Source organism: Vulpes vulpes, chromosome 6, assembly GCF_048418805.1.
Source record: "Vulpes vulpes isolate BD-2025 chromosome 6, VulVul3, whole genome shotgun sequence".
NCBI lineage: Eukaryota > Metazoa > Chordata > Mammalia > Carnivora > Canidae > Vulpes > Vulpes vulpes.
In genome coordinates this window covers 5915896-5936228 of record NC_132785.1, presented here as the reverse complement: position 1 = coordinate 5936228, position 20333 = coordinate 5915896, and the positions used below count along the sequence as shown (strand labels likewise).

At 37.6% G+C, this 20333-nt stretch overlaps 1 protein-coding gene across 2 annotated transcripts in view; it reads left to right on the top strand.

Moving 5' to 3' along the window:
- GTF2F2 (general transcription factor IIF subunit 2) overlaps positions 1–20333 on the top strand; it is a 146369-nt gene that overhangs the window by 74689 nt on the left and 51347 nt on the right. For both annotated transcript variants that reach the window (XM_026017227.2, XM_072760591.1), the window contains exon 5: positions 13117–13198. In XM_026017227.2, coding sequence (XP_025873012.1) covers positions 13117–13198 — 82 coding nt within the window. The remainder of the gene's footprint in view (positions 1–13116; positions 13199–20333) is intronic.

The following is a 20333-nucleotide window of genomic DNA, read 5'->3' as shown; positions in this document are numbered from 1 at the left end:
TAAATTGACTTCTATTATATTAAAGGTATTTTTAAACTACTCAACTGTATGTTAGTGGAAGTATTGGAGTGGAGTCTTCTTAAAATGCTTATCTTGTATTTTCTCTAAACAATGTTAGGTTTTCTTCAGATATAAAGAATTATATCCTTAATTATGAAGGTAACATATTAATCATTGAGATTGTCAAAAGATTAGAAATCTAATGCATAAACATTTTTAGAGCTGAGTTTTTGCTTAGAAACCATAAAATTCAACCTCCTCATTTTACCAAAAATAAAATTACATTCTAGAGAGTTTTTATTTTTTTTAAGATTTTATTTATTTATTCATGAGAGACACAGAGAGAGGGGCAGAGACACAGGCAGAGGGAGAAGCAGGTTCCCTGAGGGGAGCCCAATGCAGAACTCGATCCCCGGACACCAGGATCATGCCCTGAACCAAAGGCAGATGCTCAATGACTGAGCCACCCAGGCGCGCAACATTGTAGAGAGTTTTTATTTAGTGTTTTATCTAGAACTTTGCAGCTTATTAGAGGTAAGCCCACACTTGAACTAAACCTTTCTCTCAGTCCTGCATCTTTTAAGAAGAGTTTATGCTTATATTTTAACAATTTCATGTGTGTGTTGATTTTGTTGTTTTAGAATCAAGTCTTTTTCTGTGGATCTGACTTTTTAAGAGATATCAAATATATTTTTTTGGTATGGCTTTGGAAATGCATGGGATTCATATGTTTATAGTCACTGTACCAACAAAGGCATAAAAGTGTCATTGATAGATCTTGTCTTTATTTTTTTATTTTTTTATTTTTTTATTTTTTATTTTTTTTGTCTTTATTTTTTTAAAAAGATATTTATTCATTCATTCATTTATTCATGAGAGACAGAGTGAGAGAGAGAGAGGCAGAGACACAGGCTGAAGGAGAAGCAGGCTCCCTGCAAGGAGCCCGATGTGGGACTCAATCCTGGATCCCGGGATCACACCCTGAGTCAAAGGCAGATGCTCAATCACTGAGCCACCCAGGCTTCCCGATCTTATCCTCTTTAAATGAACTTTATGGAATGTCAGAATCAATAGAGCATATGACTGTAGTATAGTGGTGGAACTGGAGTTTTGTATGTTTAAATCAAGTGATATAGTAGAATATGGTGTAATACTAGACCTTCTTCCTTACATCCTGTTTGGCCCATTTGTGGATGCCTTCGTGGGGAAATAAAGCTAGTGCTGCTAGAAGATGGGCTTTCCCAGGATGGGAAGGTAAGGCAGGGCTACTGCAGGTTGGACTGCTGCCCCTTCAGTAATTACTCCAGAGCTGCCTTAAATTTGCTAACTCACTTCTGGCTTCTGCTGCCTGGTCTTTAAGACCATTGATGCATGTTCTTTGTTTCTGCTGGCTTCCTTGACAGACTCTGAACCTCCCCAGTGTGGCCTCTGACCCCCGATTGCACCTTTTTTTACTCTAGACTTCACTCTGGTGTTCTTGGCTTCTGCACACCTGACATGTATGATTTGTTTGCCCCCTGTGGCCTGGCAACAATAGTGTAACAAAGGCTTTGTCTTAGTGTTGACTAGAAGTTGATATGAATCCATAGCACTTTTCTTTTGTGTCCCTCTGCCTCCAACTTGCAGTCTTAAAAAAGAAAAATGGCTCCCAGTAGGCTGCATTTTATCCTTGTTTTTCCACATTATCCCCTTTAAAGTAATATGATTGCATCCGACAGAAGTTGCAGGGGGTTGTTGATCATTGCTACCTATTGTGGAACACCTGCCCCTTACGAGAAAGCCAGGTTGTTTTCTTTTTTCTATTCTATTCTAGGTTTGTATTTGCCTGCTTGGGTGGGTGGAGGGTGGGGAAAGCTTGTCCTGGATATTGTCAATCAGGTCCACACAGCTCTAAAATTATAAAAATGGTGCTTAATTACCTATGCCAAGCAAAACATGGTATGATTATCTTTCTCCACCTTACTGCAGATATAAACTGTAGTTACAGACTGCACTTAATCAGTTCAATGGTTTTAACAAAAGGCTTAATCCACATGTCAAAGATTAGCATCCAAGCATCCACTTGATCACTAGACTTGAGGATTTTGTCTCCTTTGTAGGCAGGTCTCCTTTGTAGGCAGAAGGTTGGTGTGTTTTGTTTTGTTTTTAAAGCTAGGGGCCCTGTTTTCTACTTAGTATCCCAGACCTTTATTAGAGTTACAGCACCTCTATCTTAAACGTCTGTAAGCACACATATAAAAGAGACCTTTAGCCAACTTTGAGGATTTGAACAGTACCAACCACTATTAGGTTTTTGGTGTAAGTATATCCGTTAGTTAGGCCCAGTGCCTAATCATATTCTAGCAAAACCTTCCACTAATATGATGATGCTAATCCTTCACTACCTGCATTAGACAGGACTTATTCCAGGCCAGAGGGAAGAGTTTCCATCTTATCTACCAGCTCCTGATGGAAAATGAGGTCATTGTCATTGCCATGATTGACACAGGGTGTCATCATAATATATGCTTGCTCCATTTATATGCCATAGAGGGAAGTAGAACCTCACCAAGAAGGTATCTTTCTTGGTTGGAAGATAGAAAATTTTATAATCCCCCCCCCCCCAAGCTCAATATGTCACTCCTCCATGAAATTCAAATACTCCTTTTTAAGGAAAAGTTTTAGGAGCTGCCTTTAAAATAAGAACATTGCTTAGGACGCCTGGGTGGCTCAGTGGTTGAGTGTCTGCCTTCGTCTCAGGGCGTGATCCCGGGTCCAGGGATCAATTTCCGCATCCGGTTCCCCACGAGGAGCCTGCTTCTCCCTCTGTCTATGTCTATCTCTCTCTCTGTGTACCTCTCATGAATGAATAAATAAAATCTTTAAAAATATAAACTAAGAACATTGGGGGTGCCTAGGTGGCTCAGTTAGTTAAGCACCTGCCTTTGGCTCAGGTCATGATCTCTGAGTCTTGGGATTGAGCCCTGCATGGGGTTCCCTGCTCAGCAAGGGAGTCTGCTTCTCCCTCTCCCTCTGCTCTTCCCCCCACTTATGTTCTCTCTCTCTCTCTCTCTCATAAATAAGTAAAACCTTTAAAAAAATAAAATAACATTGTGCTTCTGTCTCCACCTATACCAGATCTTTTTGGTTGATTTTACCTCTGTGTTTTCTGCCTTTTTTTGTTTGTTTGTTTGTTTTCTGCCTTTTAAAAAAATTTAGTTCCCATTACCTTAGAAAGAAAGTAAAAGTAACTATAGTTAGTGCAACTGCTGTCAATTTCTTATTAAATCTGGCACTCTGTCTCTGCCTTAGATTTCCCCATATTTTTTCAAGCTTATTGATCTGTGTCTTTCTGTCCCACTTGAATTTGATGCCCACCTACCTGACTCCATGATGATAGCTTTATTTGTTCATGTTCCGAAATCTGGCAAACCCTTGGCCGTCTTACTTTCATGTCCTCTGATGCCTTCTTGCCTTGAACTATGGCTTTCATAAGCTAAGCTTCTCTTTTTTCCTGTGTGCCTTACCTCTTCTTCCTAGCCTCCTATAAATAGCATTTAATAGGAGAAACATTTATTTTGATATTCAGCTATGACCATTTTACTTTAGTCTCTGTGTTAAAAAAAAGTTAATTGGAAATAAAAAAAATTTTTAGTGTAATGTATTAACACTTTAAGAATCAAGAATTTTTCCATGTTAATCTAATTCTGTTCTGATGCCGAAAGTTTAGTTTTGAAATACAAAATCATCTGCATTAGATGTCGTCTGACACTGGGATTGTACTAACACAGGTGCTACCTCTCCTACCTTATGGAGTTGATTGGCCACAGTATCTAACCAACTAAGCAGAGTGCATGAATCCTTCTAGGGCTCACTGGATAAACCTCTGACAGGAAGGTGATGTGGATGGGTAATTCTAGTCAGATGAATAAGTTTGTGAATGTTTTGTAGTGTTGAACTGAGTCTTGAGAGAAGCCTGGGAATCTTTGCCATATTGGCAAAACTCATTTGAGAAGTATAGAAAAGAATAAAGCACTGTGTATTAAAAGGAGCACAAATAAAAATGACAGATTAAATGAGAACTTGAAGCAAAATTCCATTCCACATTTCTTTGCTTTTTATTAATTATGGAGATGACTCTAAAAACAATTTACAAATCATATTAATTAGTATTTTAAATATGGGAGATGGGTATTTCAGGGAAAGCAGTGTTTTATAATTACATAAGCAGAAGTCTAAGTTTTTTATGAATTTTATCTTTTTTGAAGTGTAGCCTATATGCATTATTATTCACTGGAAAATTCTATTGTAACCAGATGAGCAAAGCACTTTCATGAGCCATCAAATGAACATTGAAATTATATTATTGTATAGAACTCATTTTCGTAGTGCTATTTGGCAAAATGCAATTTTGCCTTCTCTTTAGGAAGAAGATATTTTTAAAATGTTAATAACCATTCTCTACAATCTCAAAATGAGGGACATTACTTTGAAAACTAGTAAAGGTAATATTACTATGAAATCAGCGACCAGAGGCACTTGGGTGGCTCAGTTAAGCATTCGACTCTTGATTTCGATTCAGGTCATGATCTCATGATCAAGAGATGGAGCCCCACATCATGCTCCTCGCTCAGTGGGGGAGTCTGCTGTAGATTCTGTCTCTCTTTCTCTACCCTTTCCCCCTGCTTGTGCATGCTCTCTCTCTCAAATAAATAAATAAATAAATAAATAAATAAATAAATAAATCTGTAAAAAAAGAAAAAGCAGTCTATGACCAAAAAATTCTCTGCTCCTAAATGCTGTCCCCTACCACTCACTATTCCTTCTGTTATCCTCTTTAGATTCTCTTGTGTCTGTGTCTTTATTGATTAGATGGTGTGGAGGAAAGAGAAGGGGACCTGAACAGCAGGCCACGATATGATGGTTCATTTGAGCAAGTGCAGTTTCTTAGAGAGTATAGTGATCGTAAATTAGGGATGGAAAACTCTTTCATGTTGCACATTTTTTCACAACCAGCACTTCTGAAATCAGAGTAGGTCTTAAAATCATGGCAGTGTTAAGTCTTAGTGGCATATAAAATAATGTACATTATGGTTGATGCTGTCTTAGAGTTGATGAAATATTTGAGCTGTTTTGTAAGCTACTACCTTCATATCACCAGAAAATAAGATTAGTAGAGATGCAAGAAAAGGAAGAAAGGGGGCCTGGGGGTGAGGAACAATATTAGGGCAGCAGATTTAAACACTGAGTACTGCATATTAGAATTATCTACTAACATAAAAATACCACCATCTCTTGTCCTCACAAGCCAGTTAGAATAGGCTTTGGGCCTAGTGGTTCATAAAAAGCTCCCCAGGTAATTCTAATGATCAAACAGAGTTGAAGAACCACCATATTAAGGAAATGGATGAGTTCAGGAAAGGGAACTTATCCCAGAGGAATTCTTAATGATGGGGACATAATTTCTAGCCTGTAGTTGTGAGGATACTTAACTAGTAAAGTATCTTGAAATTCACAAAGAACTGAATTAATAGGGACGCCTTGGGGGCTCAGTTGTTGAGTGTCTGGGTGGTGATCCCAGAGTCCCGGGGATTGAGTCCCGCATCGGACTCCCTGCAGGAGGGAGCCTGCTTCTCCCTCTGCCTATGTCTCTGCCTTTGCCTTTCTTTCTGTGTCTCTCATGAATAAATACATAAAATCTTTAAAAAAAAAAAAACAAAACAAAACTGAACTAGTATATGGCATACTACTATTACCAATTAAACATAGTGAAGAGAACAGGAGTTACTGAAGCTGAAATTAATGAAACTTGAATCATTTTAGTTGATTTAAAAATATGTGCCCTTGAATCATCTGTAAGTATTTCATTAATATTTTATTCCTCAACTATATATTGCAGTCTTTCTAAGTGTAAGAGTTTGTATTTTTCTTCCTTGGTATCACTCATCATATCCAGCAGAGTGTTTGGTACTATTTAATAATAATAGAGCATTATGGTGAAAGTCTGTTCTGTTGGAGACTTAATCTTTCCTAGAAGGATTTGGTTTTTTTTATCCATTTAATCACTTTTGCTATTGTTTTAAAATTATCTCTAATTTCAAGTGCACCAGCCAAAACTGAATTGCACCCTTTGATGAAGGTCTAACTAAAATAAACTTATGGTATTAGGATTTTCCTGCCCCTTTTCATTTATTATTACAGCACAACATTACTTCATGTTTTTTTATAAAGCTGTATTTCATTTCTGGGTTTTATCCAGCCTCTTATTCTTGAAAGCAACTTTGAGATTAGGGATTATGTCTGTTTATACAAAATGTCATGTATTCAAGAGGTTTTTAGGGACGCCTGTGTGGCTCAGCAGTTGTGTCTGCCTTTGGCTCAGGGCATGATCCTGGAGTTCAGGGATCGAATCCCACATCAGGCTTCCTGCAGAGAGCCTTCTCCCTCTGCCTATGTCTCTGCCTCTCTCTCTCTCTCTCTCTCTCTCTCATGAATAAATAAATAAAAAAAAAATTTAAAAGAGGTTTTTATGTTGGCTAATTATATGATGATCATAAAGGAGACCATAATCTGAAGTAGAGGAGGAGCAATAAATAACTTGTGGACTTGCTTTATAAACATTAAAACAGAAAAATATGTGTTTTTAAGAAGCTCATTCAGTAAGTTATTTCTTTGATCAGACGTCTGTTATGGAACAGCCTGGGTGGCTCAGCAGTTTAGCGCTGCCTTCAGCCCAGGGTGTGATCCTGGAGACCCAGGATCAAGTCCCACGTCAGGCTCCCTACATGGAGCCTGCTTCTCCCTCCACCTGTGTCTCTGCCTCTCTCTCTCTCTCTCTTCTGTGTGTCTCTCATGAATAAATAAATAAAATCTTTTTAAAAAGTCTGTTATGGCTTCTGTAGACTGATAGAACAGTTCACATTCCTTTGTGCCTTTAAGGCCTCCATCTTTTCTTTTTTTTTTTTTTAAGATTTATTAATTTATTAGAGAGAGAGAGAGAGAGTGAATGTGAGTGAGTAATCATGGGGGGGGGGGTGAAGGGAGAGGAAGAGAATCATAAGCAGACTCCCCGCTGAGCACCAAGCCCGACATGGCTTGATCTCATGACCCTGAGATCATAACCTGAGCCAAAATCAAGAGTCAGATGTTTTATCAATTGAGCCACCCACGTGTCCCCCAAGGCTTCCATCTTTGATTTTGTACTTTAGCTAAGAACTTTTCTTCCTACTCCCGGGCAGCCATTCTTGTCATGCACAGATACTTTTTTGATCAGCAATACAGTGTCCCTTGTATAGGAAGGTACATACAGGCTTCTTTCTTCCAGTCCATAGTTGAAGAGTAGAACTATAAGTGAGGAAGTTGAGATGTTTTCTAAATCTTAGGTCTAGTCCTTAAAATATGGCTTCAGGATTTGGTTAGAATTGGGAATTTCGTGTATTAAGCATATTTGTAATTTGAATATTTTATGAAAACATTATATAAATAGGTAACTTTGGGGAATATTTATATGATTGCTCGTTTGTTATTTTTGAGGTGAATAATCAAATCTTAACTGTAGATTTACTGAAACTGAACATGATCTTAAATTCCTAAATTTTTTGTAGATATCAGAACATCAATTCACAAATTTGAATAGAATAAGGATCGCCCTCTTAATAATGTAGAGATTGCAAGTTTGCCTAACTGGTTTGTTAAGTTGCCAAGTAGTTTATATATTGATAGGCCTTACCCTGTGAATCACAGGCAAAAAATTTCCGTGAAAAGATTTTAAATGAAAAGATTGGAAACTAGTAGAAATATTAAAAATGGTTTACCTCTTAGATTCACCTGCTCTGTAGAAGTGTTTTTTCTTCAGTCCTTTTCCAGATGATAGATAACAGGTGTGATATAAATAGAATCAGGAGAGTAGCTTCAAAAGTCATAAGGAATAGTCCAAAGTCTTGGTCGTAGCCCACTTATCTGTGTGTTAACTGGAGCCAGAAGTGCTCTTAAAGTCCTCCACATTGAACTGGATCCAGAGTGGCCTTGTGGAAAAGAATGCCTGTAACTTCCTGATGCCTAACATCTTCCTAACATACCTGCCATCATTAATTACATGCCAGTGCTAATAACTCCCTCCCTGCCTGCTTATTACTGTAATTTGTTTCAACTAGGCTTGCCCTTATCACGTGTAAAAAAGTGCCTGTCAGTCATTTTTCTTGAGTTCTTCAGCATAGTTTATCTCAGTTGAGATAAAGAGCAAGAAGGTCTAGCTTAGAGCAGAAGTTCTGGACACTATGTTGTTGTTGTTGTTGTTCCAAGAAACAGTTTCTAATTTCTCCTCAAAGAAAATCTAATTATATCTAAATCTTTTAGAAAGTATAAGTACAAACAAAGTAAACACTAATGAAATAATAAAAACATCTCCATTTGGAAGAGGAGGTCAGTTTTTTAAGTGAAAGAGAATTGGAACTAGATCTCAGATTTTTTATGGTATATGTTTTGTATACTTACCCTTTAAATTTTTTCTCAGTTTTTTTCTGCAAGTAGGTAATAGGCTATAGATAAATAAAATTCTGTTGCCAATGATGTGTGTTCATACGCATTAAGAGTCTTTTGGTTACAAGTAACACAAACCAGTAAGAAAATGGACCTAGCAAAAAAGGTGGTGGAGAGAGAAGATTTAGAAAAGATTCTAGAATATTTCCCAGAATCCAGTTCTGGTACCGGTCCCTTAGGGTGAGTATCAGAGAGAGGGGGACATGTACATGGAGAGAGAGAGGGAGGAGACAAAAGCTATTGTTCGCTCTGTTCTCATCACCCTCAGTGTCCTTCTGCCGCTCCTCCCTGTCTGAATTCTATTTTTCAGATGCAGCACAAACATTGCTTTATCATAGCTTCTCTTGGTCCTTAGCTAAACATTACCTCTTTGTGTGTGGGGGCATGTATGTGTGTGTGTGTGTGTTAATCTCAGTACTCTGTGTGTGTCACCCATAACCCTTAAAAACTTCGTCTTTGTGCAGTAGAGTCCCACAGCCCATAGAGAAGGATCAGTAGTCTGTCAGGTAAATTCAAAAGTAGAGAATCAGAAAATGATTTAACATGCATTCCTACTGCCTTAAACATTTTACCTTAAGAGTTAAAATGTACACTTAGCTACCAGTATGCATGTAGGATAAGGCCTTTGGTTTCAGTATAATATGCTGACAGAGCGTCTGCTTTCTCTTTCTTGGGAAAATTCAACCCATAATATAGACTTACAATTATGGCTTCTTAGAAAGGAGTAAGGATTTTTTTTTTTTTTAAGACTTTATTTTTATTCACGAGAGACACAGAGAGAGAGAGAGAGAAAGAGAGGCAGAGACACAGGCAGAGGAAGAAGCAGGCTCCATGCAGGGTCCCCAGGATCACGCCCTGGGCTCAAGGCGGTGCTAAACTGCTGAGCCACCCGGGCTGCCCAGGAGCAAGGATTTAAACACTGAAACAACATGAATGCAGAATCCTTTTAGACTTTGATGTTTCTCTTCTAGTCTCCTGTTAGCTCTCCAGTACCTACTTTGACAGTAGTTTTTTAAAGCAATTTACTTTTATATTGTCTTGCCAAAGTATTAAACCTGATTTTCATAGAAACATCTCCTTCCCCCATACTCATAATTGATGGTATTATATAATATATAATCAAATTGCATAATTACTAACAGTAAAACTAGCATAAACAAGTTCTAATATAGTTAGAGCAGAAGTGTGTGGGAGTACTAGAGATGAACCTAACTACCCACTACGGGCAAGCTGTGGGCATCTGTCACTGTATTTAAAAGAGGGACGTGAGAGCATTGGTAATCTCTAAGTGGGGTAATTGGAGGCCTATTAAAAGTGATTCTGGTGTATTATAATTATTTATATATCTATCATAGCTTCCTACTAGACCAGCAGCTCTCAAAATGTGATCTGAAAACTTTTGGGTAGAGGGATTCCTGAGACCTTTTCGAGGGGTCTGTGAAAATCAAAACCAGTATTCATGATAATACCAAGCCTTTCTGCCCTTTTCAGTTCTGTTTTTCTAAATGTTTCTTAGTATTAGTATCTAATATGATAAATAGGAATAGATAAAAACCCACATAAAAGCTCTTTGGGGGGCCTCAATAGTTTTTAAGGATATATGTCACAGAATTATTTGAATGGCCACACAAGACTCCTTAAGGACAGGAACTATGTTTTGTTTATCTTTGTTTTTCCTGATGTGTTTCAAGTATTTATGATCTTTTAAACTGGACCAACAAACTGGTTTTAAGTAAGGGTTCCTGTATTAATTAATATGATCTGTAATAAACAGCAGTGCTGTGCAAGTGGGTGCTTTCAAATGCCTTTATTTTCTTTCCCAAATGCCTTTAAAATATAATACAGTATTTAATATTTTCCCCCTGAAATCTTAGGCAACTTCTGAAGAAGAAAAGAAGCATGGTTAGTGGAAAGAACATGAAAACATTTTCCTATGAGGCTCTAAAAAGTGTGTGAAGGTTTTAAGTCTTGCTTAGTAGGCTTTATCATAAGTAAATTGGCTTTTTAAAATTTATTTAGAAGGAGAAAGGGAATGAGCTAACATAGATGTGTTATTTAAGAGCAGCCAATTAGTGGGAAAATTCATTGCTGAATTCATTGCTGAATTCATTGCTGGTGATTAAGACTTTTCTTTCACTTGAGAAGCATCGGAAAGCTATTTTAGGTTTGGAAAGGGGATATGATGGACAGAAAATTATGGTTTGGAGAAGTGAATTTTATTGCTTTGTAAGAGTGACCTTGATTGAAGAATAGTGATGAGGGTAGTGGCCAAGTTGATATGGGCAGATGCTTTGGATACTTCTTACTCTTTCAGGTATTATATGGAGAACATTGATAGCAGAATCCTTTAACTAAAAATTAAATTCAGCCTTCCTACCTGAAGTAGATACTGCTTTATATAAGTGGGGAAGCATTTACAGATGTTATTAACAGATAGCTCTTTTAGTATTCAACATTAAAAAACACATGGATACATAAGTAAGTTATTTTCAGGGATGGTATGGTAGTCTAAGTTTATTTTTTTTTTTTAATTTTTATTTATTTATGATAGTCACACACACACACAGAGAGATAGAGGCAGAGACACAGGCAGAGGGAGAAGCAGGCTCCATGCACCGGGAGCCCGACGTGGGACTCGATCCTGGGTCTCCAGGATCCCGCCCTGGGCCAAAGGCAGGCGCCAAACCGCTGTGCCACCCAGGGATCCCTATTTTGTTTTTTGGTTTTTTTTGTTTTTTTTTTTCCTATTTTGTTTTTTAAAAAGGATTAATTTATGAGGATTTTAGAGGACTTTCTTACGCATTTAAGATACTTTATACGTAGAAATTTCCCAAATCTTGCTATTGTTATGACAGTAACTTTTCTAGATAGAACTTTCAGCTTCAGTGAAAAGGCAAACTCAAATATAAGATTTGAGAAATTCAAATTTTAATCCCAATCTTACTAAATCAATTAAGAAGATTATTTTTAGGCCTTTAAATCTAATATAAAATAATTATGGCTTTATTTCCTTCTTCGCATTTTGGTATAAGATAGGCATGCTTCTCATCATTCTTTTTTCCAGACATCTAATAGCCTGTACTTGAGATTGGTTGCATGTGTTGCATTGAGGGATTCCTCAACTATTGGATTTCACATGCATTCACAGAGGCTACAGTAAGGAGTCTCCTGGAGTTTGAAGACAAAAATCAAGAAAAGTCACCATAAGGAAGATTTTCTAATGTAAATCATGTGGGCATGGTACTATCTGCACTCTACATTTTGGCCCGCTTATTCCCCCCTTGCAAACTGTATGCTTCTTAAAAAGAGTGCTGTCGTGTCTTACTCATCTTTGATTCCAATTGCTTAGATAGATGGTGCCATTTATGTAGTAGGCACTTAGTTAATGTTAAGGGAATGCATGAAGTCATTTACCCTAAAGAGATGAATCATAAATACATTGCTGATGAGCCAAGGGATTTCCTGAATCTCTTCTCAAAACCTGGGTGAATTCTCATGGAATTAAGACTGAACCATAGCATCCTTTTTTTTTTTTTTTAAGTTTTTATTTATTCATTGAGAGACACACAGAGAGAGGCAAAGACATAGGCAGAGGGAGAAGCATGCTCCATGCAGGGAGCCTGATGCGGGACTCAATCCTGAGACTCCAGGATCCTCTGGGTTAAAGGCAGGCGCTAAACCGCTGCGCCACCCAGGCGTCCCTGAACCATAGCTTCCTAATCTTAATTGTACAGTTCCAGACTGTAGGAGAGCTGGTGCCATCATGGGATAGTCCTATATGTCCTATCAAAATAAGGTCTGTATAGTGACTTTACCACAGTGTTTGGTGCCTAATAGTCATGTAGTAAATGCTAACTTTTGTTTACCTTTATGGTTTCTCTTGAATTTTGTGTCATGGTCACCATAACATTTCTTACTAATGGTAGGAAAAATTGCCCTTCTGTTTGGACAAGTATCCATAGCAGCTAAAGCTCTAATTTGGACACACTCAGGTTAATAAATCTGCTAGAAAATAGAAGTCAGAGCAACTGGCAGGCAAAACTGGTACAAAGTATAGCCTAGACAATGACCTGCCCAGTGTACAGTATTTTCTAGGCTAGCTATTTTAGTCACAATATATTCTAGAATTTTATTTGCTTACATATATCTGCATATACCCACTCATACATGTATATATTATCTTTGATTTTAGCGGTTTAGACTAGCTGGGTTTTCAGAAGTTACTTCTCTACCAAAGATGATATAGCATCCACACCCTTCAAATTTCTTTAATTTGATTTTGTGCTCCAGTAAGCCACCCTCTTTAGAAAGAGTTAAGTATCTAAACGTTGTTAATGGCAAGGGGCTGCAACAGCCCAGTAAACAAAGCCTGACAAGTTCAGTTTTACTAGCCAGGAGTAAGCTTTTTTTCTATTCTGACTAATGATGCTACTGTAAACTTACAAGTATTCCTTTTGTTTTTTTTACTATTATTGATTTTTATTATTACGTTTGATTCTAATCATTATTACTGTGGTTAGTATGTCAAAGTAGAATTTTGAAAATGATCAGTGTTATCTCTGAATACATTTGTCAATTATTTTTTTCTTTCCATTCAAGATAAACTTTCATTGGAAGGAATTGTGGTACAAAGAGCTGAATGCCGACCTGCTGCCAGTGAAAACTACATGCGATTGAAGAGGTTGGTGTTTTTTAACTTTAAAATAATACCTGATATTTCCTTTGGGAGGTTGAAATACATATGTTAGATTGCTTATTAACTGCCTGAAAACAGTAGTTATGTTGAAAGTTTTTTCTTCAAAGGCTGTTTGGTTTTAAAAATAAGTTTGTTCTTATTTTTATAGCTATTTTCTAGCTATAAAATAAATAAGTCTTGGGGATATAGTGTACAGTAGGTGACTCTAGTTACCATTATTGTTTTATGTATTTGAAAGTCGTTTAGAGAATAACTCTCGGGATCCCTGGGGGGTCTCAGCAGTTTGGCGCCTGCCTTCGGCCCAGGGCATGATCCTGGAGTCCCGGGATCGAGTCCCACATCGGGCTTCCTGCATGAAGCCTGTTTCTCTCTGCCTCTCTCTCTCTCTGTGTGTCTCTCATGAATAAATCTTAAATCTCATGAATAAATCTTATGAATAAATCTTAAATCTCATGAATTAAATCTCATGAATAAATCTTTTTTTTTTTTCTCATGAATAAATCTTAAAAAAAAAAAAAAGCTCTCAAAAGTTCTCATCACAATAAGAAAATTGTAAATCTGGTGACAGATTAACCAGACTTATTGTGGTGATCATTTTGCAGTGTATGTATGTTTCAAGTCATTATGTTGTATACATGAAACGAATATGTCAGTTATACTTCAATTAAAAACAAACTACAAACCCAAGTAAGAGTTTCTTTGGCAAGGGAACTTTGAGAACCTGGGCAGTTTATTTGGGATGTTTAAGCTGTTCTCTTAATATAACCTGGAATCAAACTTCTAATACTTCTTTTTTTAGTCATCTTTATAGATCTTGATTCTCTAAAGACATGTAATAAGATATTTGTACTATTTTATTTTTAAAGGCTGTAATTTTCCCATAATGAACATTTCTAAAATACTATACAGTATAAAGCTAGTTGCTAGAATATCATCCTTTTCTCTTGATTTACAGAGAACTTTTTCTAAACTTTCTACTTTGAGATTTCTCATAAGTTCCTTCCTCTCCCGACTGTTGTACATGGTTAACCTTTTGTAATTAATATTTGAAGATGATGATCTTAAATTCTTGATACTCCAAATTTTATGACTTTCAAAGAGCTGGGGTTTTTTTAAACCCCAAAAAATGTGTTTTGAAATTTTATTTTAAGTAACTCTATACCACCTATGGGGCTTAAATTCATAGCCCTAAGATCAAGAGTCTCGTGCTCTATCGACTAAGCCAGCCAGGCTCCCCTTGTTTTATACCTTATATTGAATGTATTCCAACCCCATGTACTTTAGAATTATAAATTTGTTCAATCACTCAGCATTTACTGTGTGAAAGAGTAGCAAACAAAACAGACAAAACGCTCTGCCTTCATGGAACTTATATTTTAGGGAATTATAGCTAGACAGAGCTCATGATGGGGAACACTCTTCAGATGGTCTTAGTAGTCTCTCTGGATATCAGTGTTCTCACTGATAAAAAGATAAAAGTGGCTGCTTGAGGGGTGCCTGGGCATGCAGCTCTTGATTTGGGCTCAGGTCATGGCCCCAGGGTCATGAGATTGAGCCCTGAGTCAGGCTCCCCAGTCAGCATGGAGTCTGCCTAAAGATTCTCTCTCCCTCTCCCTCTCCCTTTACCCCCATGCTCGTACTCTCTTTCAAGTAAATAAACAGATCTTTTTTAAAAAGAAAAAAAAGTGACTGCTTGAGCTGTATTCTTTCTGATGTCGCATCATCTTTTTAATTTCCCCCCTTTCTCAATTAGATTAGAGTGTGTCTCCCAGGAGCGAAACAAAGAGACTGTTTTCTTGTCCAATAATTCTTCTCATTTAAATGCCTCCCCAGGGCAAATAAAAGGTTGACAATCAAAATGAAAATTTTTTATAACTGAAAATAACTTTGGAACACAGACAGGAGGGGTTTCTCTCTTTGTGTTTAGCCTATAAAATCAATCATACAAGGCGTGTTTTTGAAGACTTACTTTTTCAAATAACTACTGAAATTGAAAAATACAAAATCTGGTTGCTGAGCTGCTTGCCAAGATCTTTTTTTTTTTTTTTAATTTTTTTGTGGTCCTAATTTTCTCTAAAGGATTCTAAAGATTTCTGGTTGCCTGTTGTGTTAATGAAATGGCTACTTTCTCACAGAAGATACAAAAATTGTTTAGCCTTTTGAGTATACCGTCATTACATATTTCAGTTACTTAAGTGACTTCAGGAAACAGGGTGATTCAGGAGATGATAATTCTGTGAGTTTCATATGCATGCATAAAGGCTTGAGGAAGATATTGGGGACCTCTGTGTAGCTCTGCAAGCCTGGAATGCAGCATTTGTTTGAGGTAGAACAAACAGAAGCTCCAGCCTAGAACTCTGTTTTGAGCTCCAAACTTATATATCTAAATACCTTGGTTGAATGTCCAATAAGCATTTTAGATACATGAAAAACTACTCTCCCAGACTTTCCTCTCAAACCTGCTCTACCAGCGGTCTTTCTCATCTGAGTTAGTACAAACTCTGTTCTCCTGTTTTCTCAGTCCAAAAATCCTGGTTACATTCTTGAGTCCTCTCTCACACCCTACATCCAGTGTGTCAGAAAACTCGTATTGACTGTATCTTCAAAATATTACACATCTACAGTCAGACCATTTCGCACCACCCATATGATCTGCCCTTCCATCTCACCTCAATCACTGCAGTAGCCTCCTAGCAGCATTCCTGCTTCTGTCCGTGCTCCACTGTAGTCTACTGGCAGCACAGTAGCCAGAGCAGTTCTAAAATCTGTCAAGTCATGCCATTCCTCTGTTCACAGGTCACTTGCAATGCTTCCTGTATTACTCACAGTAAAATTCGAGTCCTTACAGTTCTCTGCAGGCATCTGCATGATCACTCTCCTACTCCTTCCCACTTCTCCCCATCCTTACCTCCGCTCCTCTTGCTCCCCTTCACTTACTCTGCTTTAACCACCCTGATCTAACAGTCATGAGCACTCTAGACACTTCCATATTAGGGCCTTTACAACAGATTTTCTTTTCCAGGTGAAACATCCTTTCTGCAGATAACTGCATGGTTCACTCCTTGCCTCTTCACTCCTTTGCCTCAGATTCTACTTTTCCAATAGGCCTACCCTGGCCAACTTACTTCTTTCTATATTTGTATTTTCTTACAGACATATCCCTCCTAATATACTATATAATTTACTTACATTTATTGCCAACTTTTCCCTAATATAGTTTTTAAACATCCATAGTTGGTTCTTTGGTGGTATGTCTGTGTGTGCATGCACATGCACACAATCATCTGTTTTGTTCACTTAAACACACACACATCCAAATGTTTAGAATAGTTTGTGACGGGCACCTCAGGTGTCTCAGTCGGTTAAGCATCTACCTTTGGCTCTCGTCATGATCTCAGGGTCCTGGGATGAACTCCGAGTCTGGCTCCCTGCTCAGTGGGGAGTCTGCTCCTCCCTCTCAACTCTGCCCTTCCCACCCCCACTCATGTGAGTGCTCTCTCTCTCAAATAAATCTTTAAAAAAAAAAAAAAGAATAGTTCGTGACATGTAGATGTAGTAAGTGGTTAGTTTTTGTTGTGTGAGTAAATAGCAGGAGATATGGCTTAAAATATTAAAGACCTTTATATTCTTGCTAAATTATCTGTTAAAAAGTCTTATAATGCCTTGATAAGAAATTTGAAATTTGTGCTTTGACCATTAGGGAGGTACTGAAAAATTCTAAGCTGTATGGAAAGCAAAGGGACTTGTGTTTGGAGAGTTCATTCTGGCCATAATGTAAGACTGAAAGCAGGGAGGGAAGCTAGAGGCTGTCATAATAACCCAGGTACAAAATGTCTAAATGGCTAAACACAGTGGTTCTAGTCAGAAGGAAATGAAAAACTAGGTTTTGAGGATATTTGGAGGTAGTCGATCGAACTTAATGAACCCATCTCTTACTTTAAATGGTTGTGGGACAGGGGATTTCTCTAGGACCAGACTGATGGTGGTGGTTCTTGTGTTGTGGCCTGGGTGCACTTCTGTTACGAATCCTCAGACTGATGGGTAACACTGATGGAGAGGGGTGGAGAGGCTTTAGAGTTCCCATGTTAATTTTAATGTAAATCCTGGTTGGCAGCTTACGTTAAAACTGAAAAAAGCAGAAAGTACTTAATCTGCAAGAAGAGTACTGATGAGTACATTAATCACAATTATAAAATAACAAAAGCCATAAGTTGTATCTCCTTTACAGTTGACACTTGAACAACAAGGGGGTTGAGGTGTTGACCTTTTCATAAGGAAGAGAAAATACATTTACAGTACTGTAAAAATTAAAAAGTCACGTACAGAGGGACCTGTGCAGTTCAAACATGTGCCATTGGAGAGTCCACCTGTACTTTATTGTTATTTAACATTTTCAGATGCCTAATGTGATCACTGAGGTAAGGCTTAATTGATAAAAAATCACTAGGGCAGCCCCGGTGGCGCAGCGGTTTGGCGCCGCCTGCAGCCCAGGGTGTGATCCTGGAGACCCTGGATCGAGTCCCACGTCGGGCTCTCTGCATGGAGCCTGCTTCTCCCTCTGCCTGCCAGAGAGACCTGCCTCTCTCTCTGTCTCTATGAATAAATAAATAAAATCTTAAAAAAAAAAAAATCACTAGATACTGTTCTTGCTCCAGAAAGTTTACAGTTTTTAAACATGAAAGAACATAAATACATACACACAGGATTACCCAAGACATCTGTTTACTGACCGTATGGTAGGAGGAATAGGAATATGGTGGTGCTGTGGATCAAAGGGAAAGGCAGATTTCCAGCTGGAGGTGACATCAAAGCAGGAGCGTTTGAGAACAGAATTGGCAGTGCAGCACTTCAGGTATCCAGCACTTGGATATTTCACACATGCGCGCCGAGGTTTTCAGAGCCTCCTTCTGACTGCCTGGTCCTTATGACATTCGAGGTTTTGGATAATCTGGCTCTTGTCTCACTTTCTGGCTTTATTTTTAGCTGTTATCCTGCTGACGGACATCAGCTAGTTCCATCACACTACACGCTGTTATCCGGGTGTGCTGGGCACTTTTAAGTTTTGTGCCTTTGTTGCATGCTGCATCCTCTATCTAGAATGCCTCATCTTCCTTCTGCTGGGATCCTTCTGGACTTTACAGACCAATCCAGAGGTCATTTACTCAGTGAAACCTCCTCATATCCTTCTCACCCCACTCCACTTAGGATCGGCCATCCTGCTCTCTACATTCCCACGTACTTCCTTATTCTATTTAATGGTACACATAGTGGTCTGTGTTTTCTAATATTTAAGTGTGCATGGTTACATCTTTTACAAGATTATGAACTTCATAAGAACAGGAGTGGTGGGGTTTGCTTTTTCTTTTTCTTTCTTTCCCGCTCTCTCTTGCTCCCTTCCTGTTTGTAGTCTGAGCACTGAGCATAGTGCATTACAAGTAATAAACACCCAGAAATATTTGTTGGGTTAAAATAGAAAGGAATGGCAAAACTTGGGACAGAAACATAGGAATCAACAGCATTCAGCTTCTTTAATTTAATTTTTTTTTTTTAAACTCAGAGCTGCACTTGAAAGCTGGACTTGATTTTTTAATTCATATACACATGCATATGTTCACACACAGACACATACATACATAAATACATACATATCTTCCTTTGAGAGGGGGAAAGTGATGATAAAACAAACAGAAACATTTCATCAACAAATGTTTTTCAAAATAAAAATTAGAATTAAATAGTTTTCTGTTTACAGAGGACTGGAAGAGAAAGCCTTTTTTTTTTTTTTTTTTAAATCAAAGAAGACCTTTCCTAAAATCAATGAGGTTTTTTTCTTTAACCAGTGAGTTTTTACTGTATTATATTTGCAAATAGTAGCTGAACTACACTTTTAGCAACATAAATGGATATATTTACAAAACGTAATTTATATTTATATATAATACTCTTTAAGAATGTTCAGAGCTACGTTAGTGGGAATTTAATTTTAGTAATAAATCCTTATGATAGCTGTCTGCTATTAAATTTTACCTGATAAAGTAGCCACATGTTATGAGAATTATAACAGCTTTATTAAATATAAGTAAGATTCTGCTTGTTTGTAATGTTCTGTCATTCATTTAGATAAAGGTGGAAATAAGTATTGCAATAAACCCAAGGAGTATGTGAACCCTTTAGTCAATAAAATTCAGGCCTAGAAAAAAATTAATCCTATGCCGTAATTTTCCTTGGTACAACCTCTCACATAATATAAATTCCTGCAAGGATCCATTTAGCCACCAAGAAAACCTAAAACACAAAAAGGGGAAAAAATTCCACTTGCTCCTATTAATTTTCTTTATTGGACATAAATTTGGATGGATCTAAATTATATTTTATTAGGAAGAAATTTATTTTGAATTGGTAAATATAAATATATGCAATATCAACTCACATTTGATATACCAATTAAAATTCATGGGATACCTGGATGACATGAAGAGTCAGTTAAGCATCTGACTCTTTATTTCAGCTTAGGTCATGATCTCAGGGGTCTTGGGAACAAGCCCTGCACATTGGGCTCTGTGCTCTGTGGGGAGTCTGCTTGAGATTCTCTCCCTCTTCCTCTACCCCTCGCCCCCTCTAAAATTTTTCTTTAATTATTTAATTTATGTTTTACTAACTGTAACTTTAAGCATCTTGAGGCTTTTTTTAAAAAATTAATCTCTTTGTCCAAAGTGGGGCTTGAACTCATGACCCCAATATCAAGAGTTATATGATCCACTAACTAAACCAACCAGGTGCCCCTTTGAGGTTTTTTTTTTTTTAGTAATCAAAGTTAAATTATACATTCACCAACTTATAATTCATGTTGTACTCTTTAAAATATAAAGGGACAGGGATCCCTGGGTGGCGCAGCGGTTTGGCGCCTGCCTTTGGCCCAGGGCGCAATCCTGGAGACCCGGGATCGAATCCCACGTCGGGCTCCCGGTGCATGGAGCCTGCTTCTCCCTCTGCCTGTGTCTCTGCCTCTCTCTCTCTCTCTCTGTGACTATCATACATAAATAAATAAAAAAATTTAAAAAAAATAAAATAAAGGGACATAAAGATAGACAGTCACCTTAATGTGTGTTTTCTTGTAGGA